The sequence below is a fragment of the Lycium barbarum genome, chromosome 11 (genome assembly GCF_019175385.1).
Source record: "Lycium barbarum isolate Lr01 chromosome 11, ASM1917538v2, whole genome shotgun sequence".
Taxonomy (NCBI): Eukaryota; Viridiplantae; Streptophyta; class Magnoliopsida; order Solanales; family Solanaceae; genus Lycium; species Lycium barbarum.
Genome location: NC_083347.1, coordinates 114,351,080 through 114,374,462, shown reverse-complemented (window position 1 = coordinate 114,374,462; position 23,383 = coordinate 114,351,080). Strand labels below are relative to the sequence as shown.

The 23,383-nt window shown below is 32.4% G+C and overlaps 2 protein-coding genes across 3 annotated transcripts; both read left to right on the top strand.

The window, feature by feature from the left end:
• The first annotated feature begins 2,884 nt into the window (after positions 1 to 2,884).
• Positions 2,885 to 7,563, top strand: LOC132618964 (G2/mitotic-specific cyclin-2-like). The gene is made up of 10 exons (XM_060333951.1): positions 2,885 to 3,099; positions 4,300 to 4,423; positions 4,549 to 4,605; positions 4,733 to 4,778; positions 5,151 to 5,312; positions 5,399 to 5,521; positions 6,196 to 6,507; positions 6,688 to 6,786; positions 6,865 to 7,043; positions 7,143 to 7,563. Exons 1-10 carry the CDS (start codon positions 3,045 to 3,047, stop codon positions 7,285 to 7,287), a joined length of 1,302 nt encoding a protein of 433 aa, XP_060189934.1. The 5' UTR covers positions 2,885 to 3,044; the 3' UTR covers positions 7,288 to 7,563.
• Positions 7,564 to 11,069: 3,506 nt separating this feature from the next.
• Positions 11,070 to 17,102, top strand: LOC132617937 (uncharacterized). Of its 2 annotated transcripts, XR_009573872.1 has the most exons (3): positions 11,070 to 11,225; positions 13,347 to 14,454; positions 16,659 to 17,102. XR_009573872.1 is itself a non-coding variant. In XM_060333004.1 (2 exons), exon 2 carries the CDS (start codon positions 13,348 to 13,350, stop codon positions 14,347 to 14,349), a length of 1,002 nt encoding a protein of 333 aa, XP_060188987.1. In that variant the 5' UTR covers positions 11,070 to 11,225; position 13,347; the 3' UTR covers positions 14,350 to 14,554. The 2 variants fall into 2 exon arrangements, 1 of the variants encoding a protein (XP_060188987.1); XM_060333004.1 differs by lacking the exon at positions 16,659 to 17,102 and having other exon boundaries at positions 13,347 to 14,554.
• Positions 17,103 to 23,383: the final 6,281 nt, after the last annotated feature.

The window sequence follows — 23,383 nt, the reverse complement described above, 5'->3', positions numbered from 1 at the left end:
GAGCACTTCTCTCGAATGGGGTCTTACGCGGTGTGAATCTGGATATAGTCATTACTCCAATAAGGATACAGGACACTGTATGGAAAACCAAACAACAATGTTGATAATGATTATGAGAATGATAACAATAATAGCAGCAATAAAAAGCAGAAGGAAGGTTCAAATCTCACTGGAATAATCTTTACATAAGAAAACTTTAAAGCCTGACAAGTGCCAGCGAAAAAGACTCATTTATTAAAATGTAAATGTCAGGAAACATGCCACATAGCCTGCTACAAACATTAATTATATATTTACATTTATTTATAAAAAAATGTGGGAATGTATATATGGAGTAATTTAAATTCAAACTCACTTGCAGTTGCAGGAGCGCTAGTGATTTGTTTTAAGTTTTGGCTTTTCTACTTTCATACTTATATATTTTGTGCTATTAGCCTTATGAATGTATGTTGAGCGTTATATTGTGTTAATGATTACCAAATCAAACAAGATAAACCAATATAAATGAGATGAATTTAGATGGAATGACAATCTCACTGAAAATTTATATAATTGACCGAAATTTGTTTGAAAATGAGGCATACTATAGTTGTTTACTCTAAAAGAAAGAGTATTATTAGTAACATTCAATATTTACACTAAATCAAGTAATATAATTATGAGATCAATCTCAAATTAACATGTGACATTTAAATTTTATTTCAGCAAATTATCTCTGTTTTATTTGTCAGCATTCTGGCAACCCGTTGTTTTTTTTAGTGCTTATGAGGTCAACCAATTGCGACAGGCTATACGCTTCAGATCTCTAATCATAGTTTTTTTCTATTTCTTCCCTTAATATCATCTAGTCTTTTAAAAAAATTTGTGAAGATACGACTTAGAGCTTATTTAATGTTTTACATTGAATAATGATCAATCTAAAACTTCTAGTGCATCTTTATTTAGTAATTTATCCGTTAGGTTCAAGTAAGCACGAAATAGTTATCATAGTGAAGAATTATTACAAGTTTATTGATGTGGTAATAATAAATTTAGTAGATATCACACGTTACGCAAAAGAGAACATTTATGAGCTTGCTTTTTTATTTAACACTTAAATCTATAAATAAGGCACCCAAAAACAACTTACATATGACCGTGAAAGAAAGAAAGAACGCAAGCAAGCCACAACAACCAAGAGCCACAAAAGAGTTTTATCTATTATACCATGATAATATAAATAATTTCACACTATCAGGTCATTGAAGATTAACTACTAATATGGATTAATAATCTGTAAAGAGTTTAAATTAAATACAACAATAATAACATATCTAGTGTCATCTGAGAAGAGTGGATGTACGCAGATCTTATCTTTACTTTTTGTGAAGTCGAGGCGATTTCATATAGTACCATCAGATAGAGAAAAGTGTTTTTCAAAAGCAGGTTTGACATATGCAAAGGTAAAATTTATGTGAAAATACTATAGAAAAGAGATGTATGAAAAGTATTGATAACAGAAATAATAAAAACAACCCTAGTAAAGAAATAACAGCATTAACACAATTTTAAAAGAATAAGATAGTAATAGAAAAATAATAATGATACTGATAAGTAGAAGATGGAGCGGACAAGGTGCTCTAAGCTAGAACCATGCTCTCCCACAGAAAAGAGAGAATTCGCTCGACAACCTACTAAAAGCCTAACTTCCATGATTTCCTATCTAGGTTCATGTCCTCGGTGAGCTGAATAAGAGTCATATCAAGCCTAATCACCTTTCCTCAATTCTTCCTCGGCCTACTTCTACCTTTCCTTATACTTATCACTACCAACTTTTTGCACCTCCTCGCTTGGGCATCTGTGCGTCCCTTTCGTACATGCCCGAACCATCCCAACCTCGCTTTCCGTATCTTGTGCACTACTAAGGCTACTCCTACTTTACTCCCTATATCTTCGGTCCTAATCTTTATCTCTCCTAGTGTGCCTACAGATCCATCTAAGCGTCCCCATCTCTACTATATGCATCTTTTGAAATTCTTGACTGGGCATTACTCTGTCCCATACAACATAATTGGTTTAGCAACCACTCTATAGAACTTACCTTTAAGTCTCGCTAACATCTTCTTATCACATAGTCCACCGCCCTCATAAATAACACTACAATAATAACATATCCAGTGTTATCCCACAAGTGGGTCTCGACCCTCTCAAATATACTGACAATATAATTTTTCTTTTACACTATCAAGCTGGTTATAGTAAGTTAGTATTACTTTATTTTTTTAGATTATCAGATTATCGTATCAGACTAGATGCAACGAATTATATAATTTGATAACGTCAATTTTTTTTTTTAATAATATCAGTACATAGAGCATTAACTCACCTATAGATATGGCAAATAACAATATTGCAAACACTATTACGTAACAACACTAATCACGTTGTTCAGTATAGTTCCACAAGTGAGATTTCAAAGATACGATATACGCAGACCTTATCTGACGCGTAAATTTTGCACTGTCAATATATACAACTTTGAAAAAAAAAAAAATCTAAAAGTGAGCAAGAGCTCACATCTCAATGAAACTGTTGACCCCTAACTTTTATTATGGTCTCCTTAAAATAAAAGTTCAAACTCCAATCATCTATCCATTCATTCAATGAATTGATTAAAGTATACCAAAATTTTCAACTCTCTTTCCTAATTTTGAAAGCAACGTCTCTTAAAAAAAAAAAAAAGAAAAAAAAGCAACATCTCCTTACAGACACCACATGCTAATAGTCAAGTGACCGTTGTGACTTTTTATTTTTTATTTTTTATCTTTCTTTTTTTAACAGGCTGTGATCCAACGTCTACTAGCCGTTTCTTTTGAAATAAAAACCTCTATATTCCTCACTGACAAGTGACAAATACACATTGTTTTTCTCTCTACAGTTCTTGGTTTGTTTTTTCAGATGCTCTCAGTTTTGTGAGAGCTTTTAACATTTTTGGTTTAGTACTTTTTGATTCTTGATCTTTGGTGGGAGATTTAATTTTTTAGAGATTATCAAGAAAAAGAAAAATGGGTGTATCTAATGAGGATAATCCTACCATGATTAAATCTACAAATGTTCAAGGTAATGTGACTTAAAGATTCTTTTTTTTTTTTTTGGGGGGGGGGGGGGGGGGGGGGGTGTATTAAGAGCTTAAAATCAGCTAAGAATTTTAGTTATCAAATTTTGGAAGATGGGGTTTTTGAAAAATTGTTCATTTTTTAGAAATGAGGTTCAAAGATTCAAATTTTATATATATATTTTCCCCCTTTTTTTTTGGGGGGGGGGGGGGGGTGTATTAAGAGCTTAAAATCAGCTAAGAATTTTAGTTATCAAATTTTGGAAGATGGGGTTTTTGAAAAATTGTTCCTTTTTTAGAAATGAGGTTCAAAGATTCAATTTATATATATATTTTGGGGGGTTTAAGAGCTTAAAATCAGCTAAGAATTTTATTTATTAGTTTTTGGAAGATGGGGTTTTTGAATTTTTTTGCTTTTTCATAAATGTGGTTCAAAGATTCATTTTTTTTTTGGGTTTAAGAGGAGTAGCTTAAAATCAGCTAAGAGTTATATTTATCAGTTTTGGTAAAATGGGGTTCTTGAAAAGTTGTTTCTTTTTAAAAAATGTGGTAAAAAAATTCAATCCTTCTTATAATTTTCCCCTTTTCTTGGGTTTTAAGAGGTTAAAAATCAGCTAAGAATTTTATTTATCAGTTTTTGGAAGACGGGGTTTTTGAAAAGTTCTTCCTTTTTCAGAAATGTGGTTCAAAGATTTAATCTTTAAATATTTCTCCTTTTTTTTTTTTTTGTGTTTCAAGAGCTTAAAATCAGCTAAGATTTTTATTTATTACTTTTTGGAAGAAAGGGGTTTTTGAAAAATTCTTCCTTTTTCAAAAATGTGGTTCAAAGATTTAATCTTTAAATATTTTTCTCCTTTTTTTTTTTTTTTTTTTTTTTTTTTTTTTTTTGTGTGTGTGTTTCAAAAGCTTATCAGCCAAGAATGTTTTCTTATCTTTTTGGAAGATGGGGTTTTTGAAAAATTCTTCCTTTTTCAGATATGTGGTTCAAAGATTCAATCTTTAAATATTTTTCTTCTTTTTTTTTTCCAGTTTTTGGAAGATGGGGTTTTCAAAATTCAATCTTTTTTATATATTCCCCCCCCCCCACCCCCCCCCCCCCCCCTTTTTTTTTTTTTTTGGTTTTAAGAGCTTAAATTCAGCTAAGAATTTTATTTATCAATTTTTAAAAGATGGGGTTTTTTGAAAAGTTTTTATTTTTGATACAGAAATGGGATACAGAAAATTTGGAGTGGAGACAAGGAACAATCGAAGAGCATTAAGTGTGATTAATCAGAATTTTGTTGGAGCTAATCAATACCCTTGTGTTGTTAACAAGAGAGGATTATCAGAGTAAATTCTCATCTCTAATCTTTAAATTATTCTTAATTATTTTTTGAAAATTTCATTTTTGTGTTTTTCATTTTATTTTATTGTTGTCATTTTGAGCTGATTTGTGTGATTTTCTTGAATCTCAGAGCTAATGGGATCTGCAACAAGAATCCTCCTATTCCAGCTCATAGACCTATCACAAGGTTAGATATATATTATATAATATATATATACAAATTTAATATTTTAATTCTGTTTATTGAGGACACCCCACCCCCCCCCCCCCTTTTTTTTTTTTTTGACATGTGAATATAAAATTTTGAAATGTAGGAAATTTGCTGCACAAATTGCTAGCTCACAGCAACATTTTCATGAGGTATAAATTACTTACTACAAGCCTTTTCATCCTCGTAGAGTAATGAAAATGGATTCTTGAATTATTGAGTTTTCATTGTAGTTTATGTAGTTTTAACTAACATAGGCGGAGCCAGGATTTCAATTTTATGGTTTATGAAAATTTAGAACTATGACTTCAAATGCTAATAATTGATTTCTAAGTTTAATATTAGTGTACATATTTAATTAATTTCTTAATAGAAATACATTGTTTGAGTAAGCAGAACCCGTTTCTAGGCTTCTACTCCCCGCACCTGTCACTTTAAAAAATTGGAATTAGTCACTAATCTGTCGCTAATTCCTATTTTTTTTAGTAGTGTGTTAACTGTGGTAGTACAATGCTGTCTAACAGGAGAACAAGAAACCAAAATTAGCAGCTGGAAATTTCAGTGTGTGGGAGGATGATGTACCTATAATAGATGTTGAGGAACATGATGCAACAAAAGACCAACCAGTTCCAATGTCTTTGGAACAGACTGAGACAACATTGTCACATGACAACAAGACTCAAATGGTAAGAGTACATTGTGAGCTGATTTTTGGCAAATGTTGCTAACAATATTTAGAGATCTTGGTATTCTAATGTCATACATTTTACAGGAAATCGAGATGGAGGATATATTTGAGGAGACTGCGATAGATATTGACAGCGATGACATAAAGAACCCGCTTGCTGTTGTTGACTATGTGGAAGATTTGTATGTCTACTACTCAAAAATGGAGGTAATTCCAGCTGAATAGTTAGTACCCTTAAAAATAGTGAATTAGGTTCCATATGTAGTCAGGGGCGGATCTACGATATCTGAAGTGGGGTCAATTGAATTACCTTAGTTAGAAAATTGTATTGTGCAAGTACGGTAGAAAACATATATATTTGGTATATATTGTTGAATAGTTTAGCATTGAAGGTGACTCAAACATCGTTTTAGGTCCAGTTTCTAAGACGAGTAATGATACCACAGCCTACTTAAAATGATGTTTGAATTTATTGAAAGTGATTAGAACTGTGTTTCACATGGTAGTTGTTTGCATAGTCGCATGATAGGAATCACGTGATATATTTTAAACCGGTCCAGGTCTTTTGGAAATGTCAAAAGTTAACCAATTATTTAAAGACTTAAATGTAAGAAGACCTTCCTCATTAGCTGGAGTTTAAAGTTGGATCAGATCACTGGGAAATATTAGTTTAAAGTTTTTGACTTGGTTAAATGGTTTTGTCAGTTTCTGTAAGTATAAAGAATTTGTTCCAGATGAAAAAGAATGTGGTTTCTGATGCGCACATGTTTGATCAAAGTAGTTTAATGTTTGATTAAATGCTTTTGTCAGTTTCATTTGGTTCCAGATGAAAAAGATGTGGTTTCTGATCCATATTTGACTAATAATGATCACATATTCAGGTTTGCAGCCGTATCTCGCCAGACTATATGGCACAACAGTTTGACGTTAATGAGAGGATGAGATCTATACTAATAGACTGGCTCATCGAGGTACATCACAAGTTCGATCTCAGGGAGGAGACGTTATTCCTAACCGTTAACTTGATAGATAGATTTTTGGAGAAGCAATCTGTTGTGAGGAAAAAGCTGCAGCTTGTTGGTCTGGTTGCCACGCTACTCGCGTGTAAATATGAAGAAGTTTCTCTCCCTGTGGTGGATGATTTGGTGTTCATTTCGGATAAAGCATACACAAGGAAGGAGGCTCTTGAAATGGTAGGTAACACGATTTCCTATCAATGTAAACTAGTAAGCCTTTTATTATTGGCCATTTTTCATTTTTGACCCGTTGGCCAAAACTAAATTACGGGCACTAGCCTAAATATACAAAACATATAAACTGATTATGCATGTACAATATGTATATGTATAGTTTCTAACTGAAATCTTCTGCAGGAAAAATTGATGCTCAATAAACTGCAGTTTAATATGTCGGTTCCAACACCGTACGTTTTTATGAGGAGATTTCTCAAGGCTGCTCAATCGGATCGAAAGGTTAGTGACACAGTCTTGGAATGTTTTATATTCCTGAATTTTTTTTTTCTTTGTCTAACATTGTGTACTTTTAAACAGCTGGAGCTACTTTCGTTCTTCTTGATCGAGCTTTGCCTTGTGGAATACGAAATGCTAAAATTCCCACCATCCTTTATCGCTGCTGCTGCGATCTATACAGCTCAGTGCACACTTTACGGTGTTAAACAATGGAGCATGACGTGCGAGTTGCATACGAAATACTCAGAAGATCAACTTATGTGAGTCAACTAATAACCTCCGGATTGTGTGATGATTGTGTAACTAATTTCTTTCTAAGGCTTGCGGATTTACTTTTTTTTTTTTTCGTGCTTTTTTAGGGAGTGCTCGAGATTGATTGTGGGATTCCACCAGAAGGCAGCGACGGGGAAACTAACAGGGGTACATAGAAAGTACAATACATCTAAATTTGGTTATGCAGCAAAATGTGAGCCGGCTCAGTTTCTTCTTGAGCAGACCCAATAATAGGACGGACATGTATAGTTTTTACTAACTTTACGTGACATCTGTAATCGGGTTGGTCTGATTGATGATATGGTTGGGGGTTAATGGAATTACAGAACTTGAAATAACTCAGCAACTGCTGTTGCCCCGGGGGATTTGACAACTTTTCCTAGATTAGCTCATTTGCAAACAACTTTGGGTTGTTTCACTATGTTCAGTTTGGAACATACCTGAATTGTATTTTTCTTTTTGTTTTTACTACAACAGTAATAAAAAAATCTTAGATATTCTTCATAATAGACTTCCCACATTTTTAGTAAAAAGCTATCGAGGCATTGTTCTATGTTTTGGCATCAATCAATTCATGCACACATAAAATCAGTTCATACGAGAGGTCGATTGTAAGGATAGATAGATGATGGACTAGACAAAATGTATCGGCCACTCTTTATATGTTATGTCCATTCTCAGGCATATGCTTCGTTTGTTTGAAATCTTCAAAAATGACTGAACGAGGTGTAATGAGGCAAATTTCCGACAGAAGTTTATTCTTGAGCACTAACATTGAATTCACGAATGCTCTTCCACTTCAATTGAGCTAATGTTAAAACACCCTGAAATTGTAATGTCCAAGCGGTCCTTAACTTCTATGTAGCCACTACGAAACCATCTAAAAAGGCTTCTTCTCTGTTGCTACATCTTTTTAAGTGTCCGCTGATGACACCCTCACCCATTGTTTTACCATCATTTAGCACGTTTGCCATTGTGACAGCCAACAGGGTTTCTTAATCCAACTTCCTTTATAAAGAAGTTGCTTTCCAAGGTTTGCTATTTTGCTTTTAGAGTCAATCGTTCCTCAGGAGATAAAGAATCTCATTCTGGCTTTCAGAGTCGATAGTTCCTCAGCATTTGGACGCATTAAGTTTAAATGTTGGATCCGCCTCTGTGGACCATGTCAGCCCATATAAATGAGATACTCAGAAGCCCAACACATTGGCATTGATTTTCGCAGGTGGTGAACCACCTGTCATTAGTGAAACCTTTTGAGGAAGCGGCTTTCTGTCACTTGGAGAGACGTGCCGATGGGAAACATTAGTGCCACCAAGTGCAGCCTCACCCCAAATAAGGCGCCATCTATTGCAGTGAAACATCGGAACAGTCCAAAGGTAACTAGGCATTCTGCTCATTCCATGAATGAAAGAAATAGCACTAGCATTGAGAAAGTTTTCAGCATTAGGATTTCACACTTGCACAGGTCCCTTTCGATACAACGGAAAACATCCCTATTAATCAAGTAAACTTAACATTAACAACTCATTTAGGATGTAATAACGTACCAGAAGTGTAATTAACACTAGTGGGAGGTTTATACTAGAAGAGGTTTTGTTTTGCCATCTGCAAGCAGGGGTCCGCCAACCCCTCGGGTGGGGGTTCGGCCGAACCTAGTAGCTTTTGTCCGAACCATATATTTGTATTAAATTTTTTGTCAAATATGTACAAATTATTAATTAAGAACCCAGTAACTTTAAAGAATTAGAACCCCGAACCCACAAACTTCGAATCCTGGCTCCGCCTCTGTCTGCAAGAAATATAATAATTGATTAAACCCAAATAATTCATTGAAAATTCAGATTTAAGTGTTTTAATCAAAAAGTTGAGCTAGCAAGTTTAGATGATGCAGTGAGATTTGAGAAGAATGCCATCTACACATAGAAGTAGAATAGTAATCTCAGGTGGATGTCACTACTAAAAAATCACTATTTTCCTACTTAAAAATGTCTAGTGGCTATTCCCACTGAATGTGAGTAGGAAAAACTTAAATAGTAGTGTTTTCACAGGGAAAAATCTGGAAGTTTCCCAATGTTTCAATGGGAATCAGTTTCTCATCTTGTGTTTCCCAGTGAGCTGGTTTGGTGGTAATGAGGTGAGAAAATTATGTTTTATAACATAAATTTCAACTGAATATCGATAGGAAAAACTTTTATTTCTAATAGAGTGTGTGTAAATAAAAAGTGAGCAATCGTATAGGTTGTTGAAAGTTGAAACTGTGGATGAACAAAGCCAGTAGATTATTTCATGCATGTCTACTAGTTCATCAAATTTCCCACGTAAGAACGTATTACTGACGTTTAATTGATAGACATCCCAATTCTTAAGAGGCAGCAAGAGCTAGAATAATGCAAATGGTGATTGGTTTCACCACTGGACTAAATTTTGTAAAAGAATGTTCTATTTAACAAAGAAAAGAAAAGGGAAAGTAATTTTCTAACACGCAATTTATTGAAAGGAAAAAGTAGCTATTTTTCTTCATGTTTTCCAATAATTTTGTATGTTTTAATGTGGAAGAATATCTACAAGCATAATATTTTATTTTATTTTTGTGAAAAGATTATGCATTCTGTTACGTTAAAACAAAAGAAGTACAAGGAGCATTGGGTCGTACTGACCCTAGAGTACATTGTTGTCTATCACTACAATGTTGTTTGGAAGCCAAATTAACTGGATCGGTGGCCTAAAAACATAAGTTTGAAATATCAAAATGTTTTCTTATTTTATTTTAAATGCTATCATAATTATAAGCAACTTCACTTACTTCTTAGTAAAATAATAAATATAGCACTTACACAATTTTTTATATAAGATGTTTCTCAAACTACAATAATTTTTTTACATATTTGAAAAAAATATCAAAGCAATTTTATCTATATTCTAAATAAAACCCAACAAACAAAAAATGTTTTTGTAGTGTATTCGTTTGAAAGTAAAAAAAGGAAGTCTAAAGTAAGAAAAAAAATTACTTTCCTTCAATTTTAAGAAAAAGAAAACAATAAGGGCAATTCGCACGATTGTCCTTGTCTTGGATGGCCTTTCATTTTTATCCTTACACGCTTTAAGTAATAAAAAGGTAGCCGAAAATATTACCGACATTGAAAAATAAAAAAAAAGAATTCAAATATATGACCTAATTTTGCGAAGGCAAGATTTTATAGAAACTATGCCTATTCGACTTTGCCCAATAGACATAGTTTCTATAAACTTATGCCGATTAACTTAATTTCTATTGATTATGTCGGACAAGACATAAGTTTTATGTAACTTTGCCTGATTAGGCATAGTTTTTATGAAACCTTGCCTTGCGGAATTAGATCATAGATCTAAATTTCTTTTATTTTTTATTTTTTTGATATCAGGGATATTTTCAACCTTTTTTTTTTTAATCAATTTTGCACAGATTTCCCTTCAAAGTTGTTGGTCTTTAATTTTTGTCTCTTAAATTGGTAATCCTTATTTTGTCCTTCGCTAAAGAAAAGCCAAAAATATCCTGAGGTTCTGGGTTCGAACTCCCGCTTAGTAAAAAAAAAAAAAAGTAATTTTGCAAGGCAAGGCTTCGTAAAATGTCTGCCTTATTATTTTATTCTGCTGGAATTCTACAAAAGTTAGGCCTTCCCGAATAGGCTTAATTTTGTAACAAAACTCTGCCTTGCGAAATTCTTTTTTGACTAGCCAGAATTTGAACTCAGAACCTCAAGATATTTTAGGTGAAGGTCAAAAAATAAAGACCAACAATTTAAGGGACAAAAATTAAAGACCACTCTCGAATAAGGGAAATCATGCAAATCGCCCCTTTTTTATTACTTAAAATATTTTAGGCTAATGTTAAAAATTAAAGACCAATAATCTGAGCGACAAAAATAAAAAAACCACCCTCGAATAAGGAAAATCATGAAAATTGCCCCCTTTTTTTTATTACTTAAAGTGTGAGCAAAAATTAAAGACCACCGAAAAGGGGAAATCTGCGAATTGCCTATAAATTGTTGTTATTAGAGTTGGGCCTAGGGCTTTTTCACATCATAAAATTTCACAATCTCTCTCTCTCTTCCGTTTTCTCTTCAAAATTTTCCCCAAATTATCTTCTGTAAAACAACCCACTGCTCTTCCTCTCAATTACTTCGTTACCGGTAACCATTTATTTTATTTTATTTATTTTTTCAGAATTTTTGCACTTTCTCTTCGTATTTTTCCTCTCTGCAATTATCAATTGTTCTCTTTTTTTTTTTTGGTTGTGTTTAATGTTGGGGAAAATTACACTCTATGTCTACTGGGAGAAAATAATTACACGCGTAGCCCATATTTTGAGTTTGTTACGGTTTAGCCTATTCTTGTGTATAAACGCCTTTTATATACCATTATACACTTTTAAACAAGGTTGATACATTGTGCATATTGCTTTTCCCCCTAGGTATAATGTTGTATAATATTGTATATTGGGCTACTTGGCGTAATATTTTATGTTGGGCTGTATATTTTTGAAAATTTATCTTTTTTTTTGGACAATTACGCTTTATGTCTACTGGGAGAAAGAATTTATGCCACGTAGCCCATATTTTGATTTTGTTACCCAGTTTTAGCCCATATTTGTGTACTTTAGGGTTATTGATACATAAGTTGTTTGGGGTTTAATTCTCTACATGCATGTTATCTTTTGAATATTTGGTGTCGAATTTTCGTAAGGTCCAAACACAGCAATTTGTGAATGCTAATATGCATTTGAAGTGTTTGATATGATCTCCATTAGGAAAACCTTAACTACTGCTTTAGGAGATTTCTCTTTAGTCATTAGTGTGACACTCTGCATACTACTTAATTCTAATTTCAATAACACAGTTAGTTAAATTAACCAACATAATCTACAACAAACAGTTTCTGAGGTTGCTTTGAAGTATAGCATATTTGGTTGCAAATATTATAAAAGCTAAATCTTTCACCTAAAGGTTTTAAAGTTGTAGTCTTTTAGTCTTCATCAAAAAAAAGTTGTAGTCTTTTAGTTTTAAAGATTTTTAATAGTTTTGTCATGCTTAATTCTTCTAGCCGATATTAAGGTATTTTCAAGCTTATATCTTAACATTTGCACCTTTTGAATTGAATTAGTATGTTCTATGCAGAAGGCTATTGATCCTTTTAAAACACAAGAACAGCTGGTTAAGATGGTTTATCAGCTTTACATCTTGTTACTTCGTTTAAAGCTTTAGTCTTGTGATAATATTAAGGCGTTTGGACATAAATTGGGTGATATTTGAGAAAAGAGTAGTATTTCAAGTTGCTTTGTAAAGTTTTGCTTTGGTAAATACAACAGTCGTGCATTTCACTTGGAAAAGAGTTGAAGTTTTGTCAGTGGAGAAAAAATTTATTTGAAAAACTCATCTTCAAAAAACTAACCAAAAGATCATCTCAATGCATAACCAGATAATTTTTTGAATGTTTTTTTGGAAAAAGGAAACAGAAAACTCATGTCTAAACAGTATGCGTCTGGCTAAACAAAGAGGCTCAATCATATATTGTGTTATTTCTAGCATTTTTTCTGAAGTCACAATATTAGAACATAAATTATACAAAATTTATCAACCAAATAAAACATTTAGATACTTGAAATAGTGAAGAAATTTGCCAAGGAGAGCAGAGATGGTGAACAAATATGACATCACTTTCATAGTAGACTCTAATGCTCTCACGACAAAATCTGTGCCTGACACTTTTTTTCTTCTCATCAATAAGAACAAAGCTCCTATCTAAAGTTACTATTGATTTTGATTTATGTTTTCTTAATCTTCTTTGTAAGCTTAGTCCACTAGGCTAAACTTACTTTTCTACTTTCTTCAGTTCTTTGTCATGCTATGATCATAACTATTCCTACTCAACACTAATACATTGTATAAGCAAAAACGTCTTGACAGGGTTGAGCGTTAAAAGCTAAAAAGAGAGCTTAGTAGCCACAAAACGGAATTATTCATGTTAAGTTCAACAAGCTGCATTTAGCATGTCATTCAATAAACATTAAAGACATGCAAAGATTACAAAACATTAATGTTCCTATTGATATGAATATCTGCTTTGATAATGCGTTTGGAAAGTTTAGCTCACTCAACCAAATTTGTTGCCAAATATTTCACATTCTTAAGGGGTGTGTTTGGTATGAAGGAAAATGTTTTCTTGGAAAACAAGTGGGTTTCTTACTTATTTTCTAATTTGGTAAGTAAGCAAAAAACATGTATGTCTAATGTCTTTTATTTCAATTGATGCAGGATGGATGGAATATGCATCTTTGTTGCTTACAATGGCAAATGGACTACAGATAACAAGTATTTGGATCATGAGACCAGACTAATTCTTGTAAGAGAAGAAATATCATTTGAAGGTCTTGTTGAAAAGATTTTTCAGGTTCTAAAACTGAAAAGGGGTGAGATTGAAGCAAATATTTGGTTTGATACAAAGCTTGAAACAAGCAAAGGGATGCGAGTAACAAATGACGATGAGGTTACTACGTGCATCTACTTGCTGAAAAATGATTCAAAATTCAGGACTTCCCGTTTCATTGTTGATATTGTGGGAAGGAATTCTTTATCAGCAAACAATTCAAAAACAGAATTATGCAAGGAAGAAGTAAATGGTGAACCCCACGGGGAAGGACTATGGGAAAGGCAGATAGGAGATAAAGCATCGATAGTGGTTGAACCAACAATGAAGGTTGAATATTTGACAACAAAAGAAAAAACTGAGGATACGGGACAGACATCAAATGGTAAGAAAGTAAGAAAAAGGCCGGCCAGTAAAAGAGGCAATCTGCAAAAGTTAGTTCTGAGAGAAGATGCTTCATTGGATGAAATAGATGTGGGATCTGTGTTTGCGGACAAAGAAAGTTTGAAGAAATGTATATCTAGTAATGCAATTGAGTACCACTTCAGATTTAAGGTCCATAAATCTAGCAAAGAAAGATATTATCTGAAGTGTTATGATGACGAATGCAGTTGGAGTTTGCATTCTTCACAGGTCCATGATTCTCCATTATTCAAGATTACTAAGTTTGAAAACAACCATAGTTGCTCTATTGATGAAAATGACCAACGACAGGCGGCGACATCAAAGGCTATATCTGATTACATCATCGATTTTCTACATGATACTGATGAAGAAATCAAACCAAAATTTGTAGTAGAAGAAATGAGAAGAAGATATGGACTTAGCATTAGTTACCACAAAGCACGGCGTGCAATACAACTAGCTTTTGGTCCAGAAATGGATGTTTAGTCCCAAACCGAATAGGGTCTAATAGAAGTGTAGCACATTATATATTGTTTTCCAACCTGGACACTACCTACTCAGAGATTTAACCTCTCTAAAACGGAAAGTGTGGTGAGTTTCATTTTACTAAGGTTCTTATGTTTTCTTTTAACTACGGATGACAAAATGTGTTGCTGGCACATGCTTTATTTTCCCCTGCTTTAGTTGTAAATATTTTTCGGGCTAATAGCACTTTTGATCCCTTAATTATTGATAAATTCTAATTTTAATCCTTGACGTCTAACCAGTGTTTTAAAAGGTGGGGGCGTAAGGCGAGGCGTTTTACATATGCCTCGACGAAGCGTAAGCCTCGAGGCACGGGGCGTAAGCCCCATGGGTATTTAATTTTTAGTATTTCTTAAAATAATATAATTACAATAAATATTTTTAAATAGGTAAAATTACATAAAAAAATAAAAGAAAACTGTAAATAAATGAAAAAAAATATATATGTATATATATATATATATATATATATATATATATATATATATATATATATATATATATGTGTGTGTGTGTGTGTATGTATATGTGTGTGTGTGTGAGTGCCCGTGCTTGATCCTCACAAAAAAATGATCAAAGCAATCCATTATACACTGCTTATAACTTGTAATTATATATAACATAATTTTACAAGTATAAACAATATAATGAAATAAAAGCTATTATGAAATGCAAAACAATTCTAACATTTTAACTTTCAAACACGGAAAAAAACACAGTTTCTTAAACCACTATTACTATCATACTATTCATTTTATCTCCCTATAAGCAAACAATCAGTAAAATTTATCAATATTACAATTAAAACATAACTTTTTCATGAACAAAAAATAAAATTATATGATAATTCTGATACATAGGATTTATGACCAATGAGAAGTGAAAATGTACAATTCCGCTATGTGTTTTTTTTTTAAAAAAAATTAAGTGATATTCACGCTCACGATGTTCTCAAACAGTAAATATCCAATACTACGACTTGTTATATGAGTTACACCCAATCTTCTATTTCTATAGATGAAAAACTATGAAGTATCATTATTTTGGTAAATAATTATGAGGGTGAATGATTTTAATTAAGGAATTTAAAATATAATTTGTGTAAGAACTGTTAGGCGAGCCCTGGGCGTTGGGCGTTAGGCGTGTTTAGGGCGTACGGTTGGGCGCTTAGGGCGTAAGCCTCATAGGAACTAAGCCCCGCACATTAGCCCCAGGGCGTTTTGCCACTGTCCGCCTCGGGGCGAGTCTTGACACTGCCTTTTAAAACAATGCGTCTAACTACGCACATTTAACATTCAATTACTTGGAATGTGTACATTTGATCCCTTTGCTTGAGAATATTCACAAATTTTCAGAATTATTAACTGTTCAACCATTTAATTACCCATGTGTTATGTTAAGCTTGTATTTTTATTCCATATTTTGGAATAATATACTTCTAAAAGTAGTCCAAACGTAACATATTTCTTGCACAAAAGGGTACCAAAGCAAATATTGTAATTAATTGAAGGGTAAATGTATTGAGTCATATAACACAACGACGAAATCAGAAATTAGCAGTAACTGAGTGACCAAAAGTTGTGTTACTCGAGCTCTCCAGAAATATTGCCGCACACGTGTTGGATTCTCTAAAAAGACACCACTTTTGGAGGATTGACACACATCCGTCAACATTTTAAAAGAATAACAACAACAAAACAACAACATACCTAGCGTAATCCCACAAGTGGGGTCTGGGGAAGGTAGATGTATAGACCTTACCTCTACCTCTATGTCCGAGCAACATAGACTAAAAGTGCTATTAACCCATAGTGTTTTGGCGTTTGTTTCGATTTCCTTGAGATCACTATTATTGTCATTTATGCTATGATCGTTGTTGTCCTTAAATTTGAGTTCCATGCAGCTATTCATGGTATAAAAGTACAAGTTAATTGAAGTTCCGCACTCCCACCCAAGATTTAGGAGACATAATAGGAGTTACTATGTGTTCTGCTCATCCTTTGGCAATTTATGCTGACCAGTAGCAGATATATATTTTTTACTGGAAAGTATTTAAATGTGTTTCCATGGTTTGATGCTTAACTGTAATACCGAGATTCACAAATGTTTTATCTAAATGTGTCATTTGACTGGAAAAGATCTAGGGACATATGGTAATCTTCAAGAATTGTGGATTCTTTGGCTTCTATCGCCTGCTTATTGATTCTGACAATTTAAAACAGAATACTAACATGTTACAACTTTCATCCTTCTCCTTTTTAATTTTGCAGGAAAGATTGAATCTCGAGTTAGATACATGGAGAAACTTTCTCATGCCAAAACTGAAAACCGTCTATTTTTTGTTGCGCCAGATCATGAAAGACCAAGTACTATAAGCAATGGTTAGCATATGTGCAAGTCTGTGATATGCAAAGTGGCAGAAAATTGTCTGTCAGATGTAGAATTCATTCTAGGAATTGGAAACACTTCAGCACATGTTTCTTTAGTTGAGCTGGTATAGAAAAAAAGATTGTTAGGGACTGCTTATGTTAAGAATTAAGATATTGATCTTGCACTGTTTTTTGTTCATATCTTGTAGTCTGGTGCAAAGTCTGTTTGAGATTGATAACTTTGGACCTTTTAGATTGTCGTATTAATTTGCAATTTGCAATTCTAGTACCAAATTATCGTACTATATAAGATATTATTTCAGGTTGTCAGTTGTGCCAGAGTAATATTTCATTCTCACAATTGTCAATTGGAAGAGCAATGACTAACTTTTAAATCATATTGTCTGTCATGGTGCCAGAGTGTAAGCAAAAACAAAGTTAAAATTGCTTGGTATCAGATACAAAGCAAAAATACAGTTTATTATTATGTTCGTGCATATCACGGGCACATCTCAGTTGGTTTTTTTTAATCAGGTGCAAAAAAAGTTGTTTTATTCGGGTTTAGTTTGTATATAATGATTTCTTATATACGTCGATGATATATAATACAATATAAGTTTGCATTGTCATTATCCTTTAACTGATTTAACCGGTTGTAGCACTAAAGTCTGAAAATGTTGATCGAAAGGAGTGTAATGATAGATTTGGATAGTCGCAATTTGCAAATAAAAATTCATTTTTCAGTGAGGATTGCCGCATTGGTCTTTAATTTTTGCCGCTCAAATTGCTGATTTTTAATTTTCGTTCTTCGCTTAATATCATGGAGTTTGGGGTTTGAATTCAGGCTCAGTCAAAAAAAATAAATCGTTCTTCGCTTAATATCATGAGGTTTGGGGTTTGAATTCAGGCTCAGTAAAAAAAAAAACGCAAAATAGAGTTTCGTAGCAAAATTAGGCTTATTTGGACAAAAGTTAGGCCTTAAGGCAGAGTTATGTAAAATTTCAACTGAGTAAAAAAAAAAATTGGCTTAATACAAACTCTACCTTGCGATTTTTTTAAAAAATATTTGACTGAGCGGGGGGTTCGAATCCGGAACAAAGAAACTTTTAGCGAAGGATGAAAATTAAAGACCACCCCGAGGACAATCATGCGAATTGCCCATAAAAGTTTGGAAAAAGGACACAAATGACCATCCGGCCAAACTATTGACAACCGGATGACCCAAAAAGCTTAAAAGACATTTTTTAGTCTTTTTAAAATAATTTCATTTTTAGCCTTTTTTCAACTAATTCGGCATATGTATAGAAACTGTGTCATTGTTGTATAGACAATGTATCGTATGTATATACAAACTGCATTATTGTTGTATAGAAAATGTATCGTATGTATATAAAATTGTATCATTGTTGTATCGAATATGTATCCTTACAGTATGTGTTTAGAAAATGTATCATTGCTGTATAATTTGTGTTTAATAAATGTATACTTATTAATTATACATATTATACACATATTACACATGTTATGTGATATTTTTGAAAGCTCAATCAACGTATACCTACTAATTATACACATATTATACATATTTTGGGATATTTTCGGAAGGTTCAATATGAATTTTTTTCGCCAACTTTTAATAGCGACTTTTTGATCTTTTATATCGATTAAAGTCGCCACAGAAAAGTCTAATCTTTTTGTCGTGAACTTTTAGTCGCGACGTTTTGATCTTTTGTGGCGGATTTTTGTTTCTTTTTTGCAGTGAATGGATTGTTGGGCTAGCGTCTAGAAATAGTTTGGGCCGAAATGACAAATTGTGCAAATTGCCCTTCTTTTGGGGTGGTCTTTAAATATTACCCCTCATATTTGTGGTCTTTAAGTTTTGTCCTTCGCTTGAAAAATGGCCTTATACTTGAGGTTTTGGGTTCGAACCTCCGCTCAGGCATAAATTAAAAAAAATATCACAAGGTAAGACTTGAATTGCCTGTATGCTGGACCCGACATACACTTGTTAAGGAATAACCAAAGTTATGCCGGACCCAGCATACTTATGCCTTATGGGCAAACTTTTAGTTAAGCCTTAACTAAAAGTCTGCCCATAAGACGGAATTTTTCCTTAAGACATAATTTAGTTATGCCTTATGAGGCAGACTTTTAGTTAAGACATAACTAAAAGTATGCCTCATAAGGCAAACTTTTAGTTATGCCTTAAGAAAAAGTTTCGTTTTATGGGGCATACTTTTAGTTATGCCTTATGGAGCAGACTTTAGTTAAGACATAGCTAAAAGTATGCCCTTAAGGCGGAACTTTTCCTTAAGGCATAAACTTTGCCTTATAAGGCAGAACTTTAGTTATTCCTTAAGAAGTGTATGTCAGGTCCAGCATACACGTGACCCAAGCCTTGCTTTGCGATTTTTTTTAAGTTATATCTGAACGGGGGTTCGAACCTAAAACCTCATGATTTCTACGCGAAGCTCAGGATTGCAATGCGAAGTGCAAAAATTAAAGACCAACATTTTGAGGGGCAAAAACTAAAGACCATCCCAAAGGAAGGGCAATCCTGCGAATTGCCCTTGCGGTATTAAGTCCAAACTTGGACCAAATAAATTTCTAAGGGCTAGATAGTGTCCTTTATCCTAAAAATTTAGCAGTGAAAAGGGATGAGTAAATTTCTTTATCCTTTCTATTGGCCGACTGAAAATGACAAGAAGAAACTGAGGGTTCATTGCTCAAATGATGATTTAATTATTGAAAAATTTATGGTAAGGTTATTTTTTTAAATAAAAAGTCGCTTTCTAATGCTCATATCATACCAGAGGTTATCTGATCAGTTTTGTTGAATTTCTGATTGTCAAAAATTGATGTGACATTTTATATCAGTCTATATGTACTAAACTAATATCAAAACTAAATATTAAATCCAACCGGCAACAACCTGATTTAATTTACAAAAATCTAAGCCCCTCATTATTTTATAAAAACGTCTTCTTGTTCTCTCATAATTAGGGGTGGAGCTAGATTTTAGGAAGTGAATTCAAGAGAACCCAATAATTATTGTTTGAGTTTTGAATTCATCTTAAAAAATTTATTTAAAAATTAATTTAAATTTCAGTAACTCAAAAAGGGTTAAAAATTTCTTTCAGCCGTCATAATTGACCATCATAATGTGTGTGTGTGTGTTTTTTTTTTATCGTCCTTCATTTGCTGTGGCGTTTAATTTTTGTCTTTCAGATCGGTGATTTTTAAGTTCTGTCCCTCTCTTTTAACTTTTACCCTCTGTCTTTACAAATTCTGTCTAAAGAAAAGTTAAAGACTATCAATTTTAGGACAAAAACTTAGAGCAATTTGCCCGTTTATGTGAATCATATCTTTAACTGACCAAATTATTAATACAATATATATAAGTGACTTGGGGAGGGAGGGAGGGAGGGGGGGACAAACACGACTCCCCAAGCTTGTACCAGCAGCTTCACGAATTGTGCGTGCATTAAATTCTTATACCATTAGCTATATAATTTGTACATTTTATCCAACTATTTTTATATCTCATGTGGACATGTGTTATAGTACTTAATATTTATTCTCTTCTCATGTATAGACGTATGCACTTTAAATTTAATTTTCCGACACATTTATTTCCTCCGTGCACTTTTACTTGTTCACTTTTGACTTTTCGTGTTCTAGCTGAATATTTATTCTCTTCTCATGTACAGACATATGCAGTTCAATTTTAATTCTCCTACACAAATTTATTTCTTCCATGCACTTTAATTTATTCACTTTTGAATTTTCTCATTCTTTGAGAATTAATAAATCCCATGTGAATATATGCCATAGTACTGAATATTTATTCTCTTCTCATGTATACACGTGTGTACTTCTATTTTAATTCTTTGACACATATTTACTTCCTCCGTGCACTTTTACTTGTTCATTTTGACTTTTCACGTTATTTAAGAATTAATAAATGAAATATTCCTTCCGTCCCATATTACTTGGTCACATTACCATACTTGTCTTTTCATGTTCTTTAAGAATTAATAAAAATGAAGTACTCCCTTCGTCCATATTAACGTAGACATGTGTCATGTACTTAATATTTAATTCCTTTATCATATATAGACGTATGCACTTTAAATTTAATTCTCCGACACATTTATTTTCTCCGTGCACTTTTACTTGTTCACTTTTGATTTTTCGTGTTTTAGCTGAATATTTATTCTCTTCTCATGTATAGACATATGCAGTTCAATTTTAATTCTCCTACACAAATTTATTTCCTTCACGCACTTTAATTTGTTCATTTTTTACTTTTCACATTCTTTGAGAATTAATAAATCCCACGTGGATATATGTCATAATACTGAATATTTATTCTCTTCTCATATATACACGTGTGCACTTCTATTTTAATTCTCCGACACATATTAATTTTAATCCTCCTGCACAAATTTATTTCCTCCATGCACTTAAATTTGTTCGCTTTTGAATTCTCACATTCTTTGAGAATTAATAAATCCCACGTGAATATATGCCATAGTATTGAATATTTATTCTCTTCTCATGTATACACGTGTGCACTTCTATTTTAATTCTCCGACACATATTTATTTCCTCCGTGTATTTTTATTTGTTAATTTTGACTTTTCACGTTATTTAAGAGTTAATAAATGAAGTACTCCTTCCATCCCATATTACTTGACCACATTACTATACTTGACTTTTCATGTTCTTTAAGAATTAATAAAAATGAAGTACTCCCTTCGACCATATTAACGTAGACATGTGTCATGTACTTAATATTTAATTCCTTTCTCATATATAGACGTATGCACTTCAAATTTAATTCTCAGACATATTTATTTTTTCTGTGCACTTTTACTTGTTCACTTTTGCTTTTCGTGTTCTAGCTGAATATTTATTCTCTTCCCATGTATAGACATATGCAGTTCAATTTTAATTCTCCTACACAAATTTATTTCCTCCGTGCACTTTAATTTGTTCATTTTTGACTTTTCACATTCTTTGAGAATTAATAAATCCCACGTGGATATATGCCATAGTATTGAATATTTATTCTCTTCTCATGTATACACGTGTGCACTTCTATTTTAATTCTCCGACACATATTTATTTCCTCCGTGTATTTTTATTTGTTAATTTTGACTTTTCACGTTATTTAAGAGTTAATAAATGAAGTACTCCTTCCATCCCATATTACTTGACCACATTACTATACTTGACTTTTCATGTTCTTTAAGAATTAATAAAAATGAAGTACTCCCTTCGACCATATTAACGTAGACATGTGTCATTTACTTAATATTTAATTCCTTTCTCATATATAGACGTATGCACTTCAAATTTAATTCTCAGACATATTTATTTTCTCTGTGCACTTTTACTTGTTCACTTTTGATTTTTCGTGTTCTAGCTGAATATTTATTCTCTTCCCATGTATAGACATATGCAGTTCAATTTTAATTCTCCTACACAAATTTATTTCCTCCGTGCACTTTAATTTGTTCATTTTTGACTTTTCACATTCTTTGAGAATTAATAAATCCCACGTGGATATATGTCATAGTACTGAATATTTATTCTATTCTCATGTATACACGTGTGCACTTCTATTTTAATTCTCCGACACATATTTATTTCTCCGTGCACTTTTACTTGTTCACTTTTGAATTTTCACGTTATTTAATAATTAATAAATGAAGTACTCCTTCCGTCCTATATTACTTGGCCACATTACTTACTTGACTTTTCACATTCTTTAAGAATTAAAAAAAATGAAGTACTCCTTTCGTCCATATTACTTGGCCACATTACTAAAAATATATGTCCATTTTTCTATTCGATATTTATCTTCTTTTCTATTTTTATTATCCCCGTTTTCCTTCTTTGTCAATACTTTAAACATGAAGAGAAGACGAACAATAGTAATGCAAATTTGTACCAAAAGTTATTTTAATGCTCCTGCACATAACTTGTTCACTTTTGACTTTCACATTCTTTGAAAATTAATAAATAAGTATATATTTTATCATAATATCCATATTTATTGTTATATAGTCTCAATAGCTTCAGAAAATGATTTGAAAATGAATAAGTAATGTGAAGGGTAAAATAAGAAGAAGAATTTTTTCCCCTTGATATGTTAACGTAAGTAAAAGTAAAGGGAGGGAGTGATATTTATCCCCGTTTTCCTTCATTGTCAATACTTACTTATTTACTCTCATTTGCAGTCTCAGATTATGGTTTCTTTACATTTATAAAATGTATTACTTATATTTTCATTTCAGAATTAAAATTTGGTGATTAATGATATAACATATATCTTTCTAATTTTGATTTCTTTGTAACAATTAATATAAAAAATTATAATATATATTTTAATTAATTTAATAAAAATATTTTAATCTAATATATACAACAAAATGGTTCTTATGTTTGGATCTGAACAGTTACTTAATTAAAATGGATATCAACTTGTCGGTATACATATAAAATATTAAAGAATTTAAAAGAAATTTTTTAGAATCAAAATATTTATTTTCCCTCATATTCTTACTAATTTTCTTTTACATCAATGAATAACTTTCATTGTCATGATAATGATAAAA

What these genes read in the sequence shown, in the direction of transcription:
- LOC132617937 (XM_060333004.1), top strand. Translation starts at nt 13,348, where the DNA reads ATGGATGGAATATGCATCTTTGTTGCTTACAATGGCAAATGGACTACA.
- LOC132618964 (XM_060333951.1), top strand. Translation starts at nt 3,045, where the DNA reads ATGGGTGTATCTAATGAGGATAATCCTACCATGATTAAATCTACAAAT. An exon ending in AACAAGAGAGGATTATCAGA is followed by an intron (nt 4,424 to 4,548) that starts GTAAATTCTCAT and finishes CTTGAATCTCAG; the next exon opens with AGCTAATGGGATCTGCAACA. An exon ending in TACTCAGAAGATCAACTTAT is followed by an intron (nt 7,044 to 7,142) that starts GTGAGTCAACTA and finishes GTGCTTTTTTAG; the next exon opens with GGAGTGCTCGAGATTGATTG.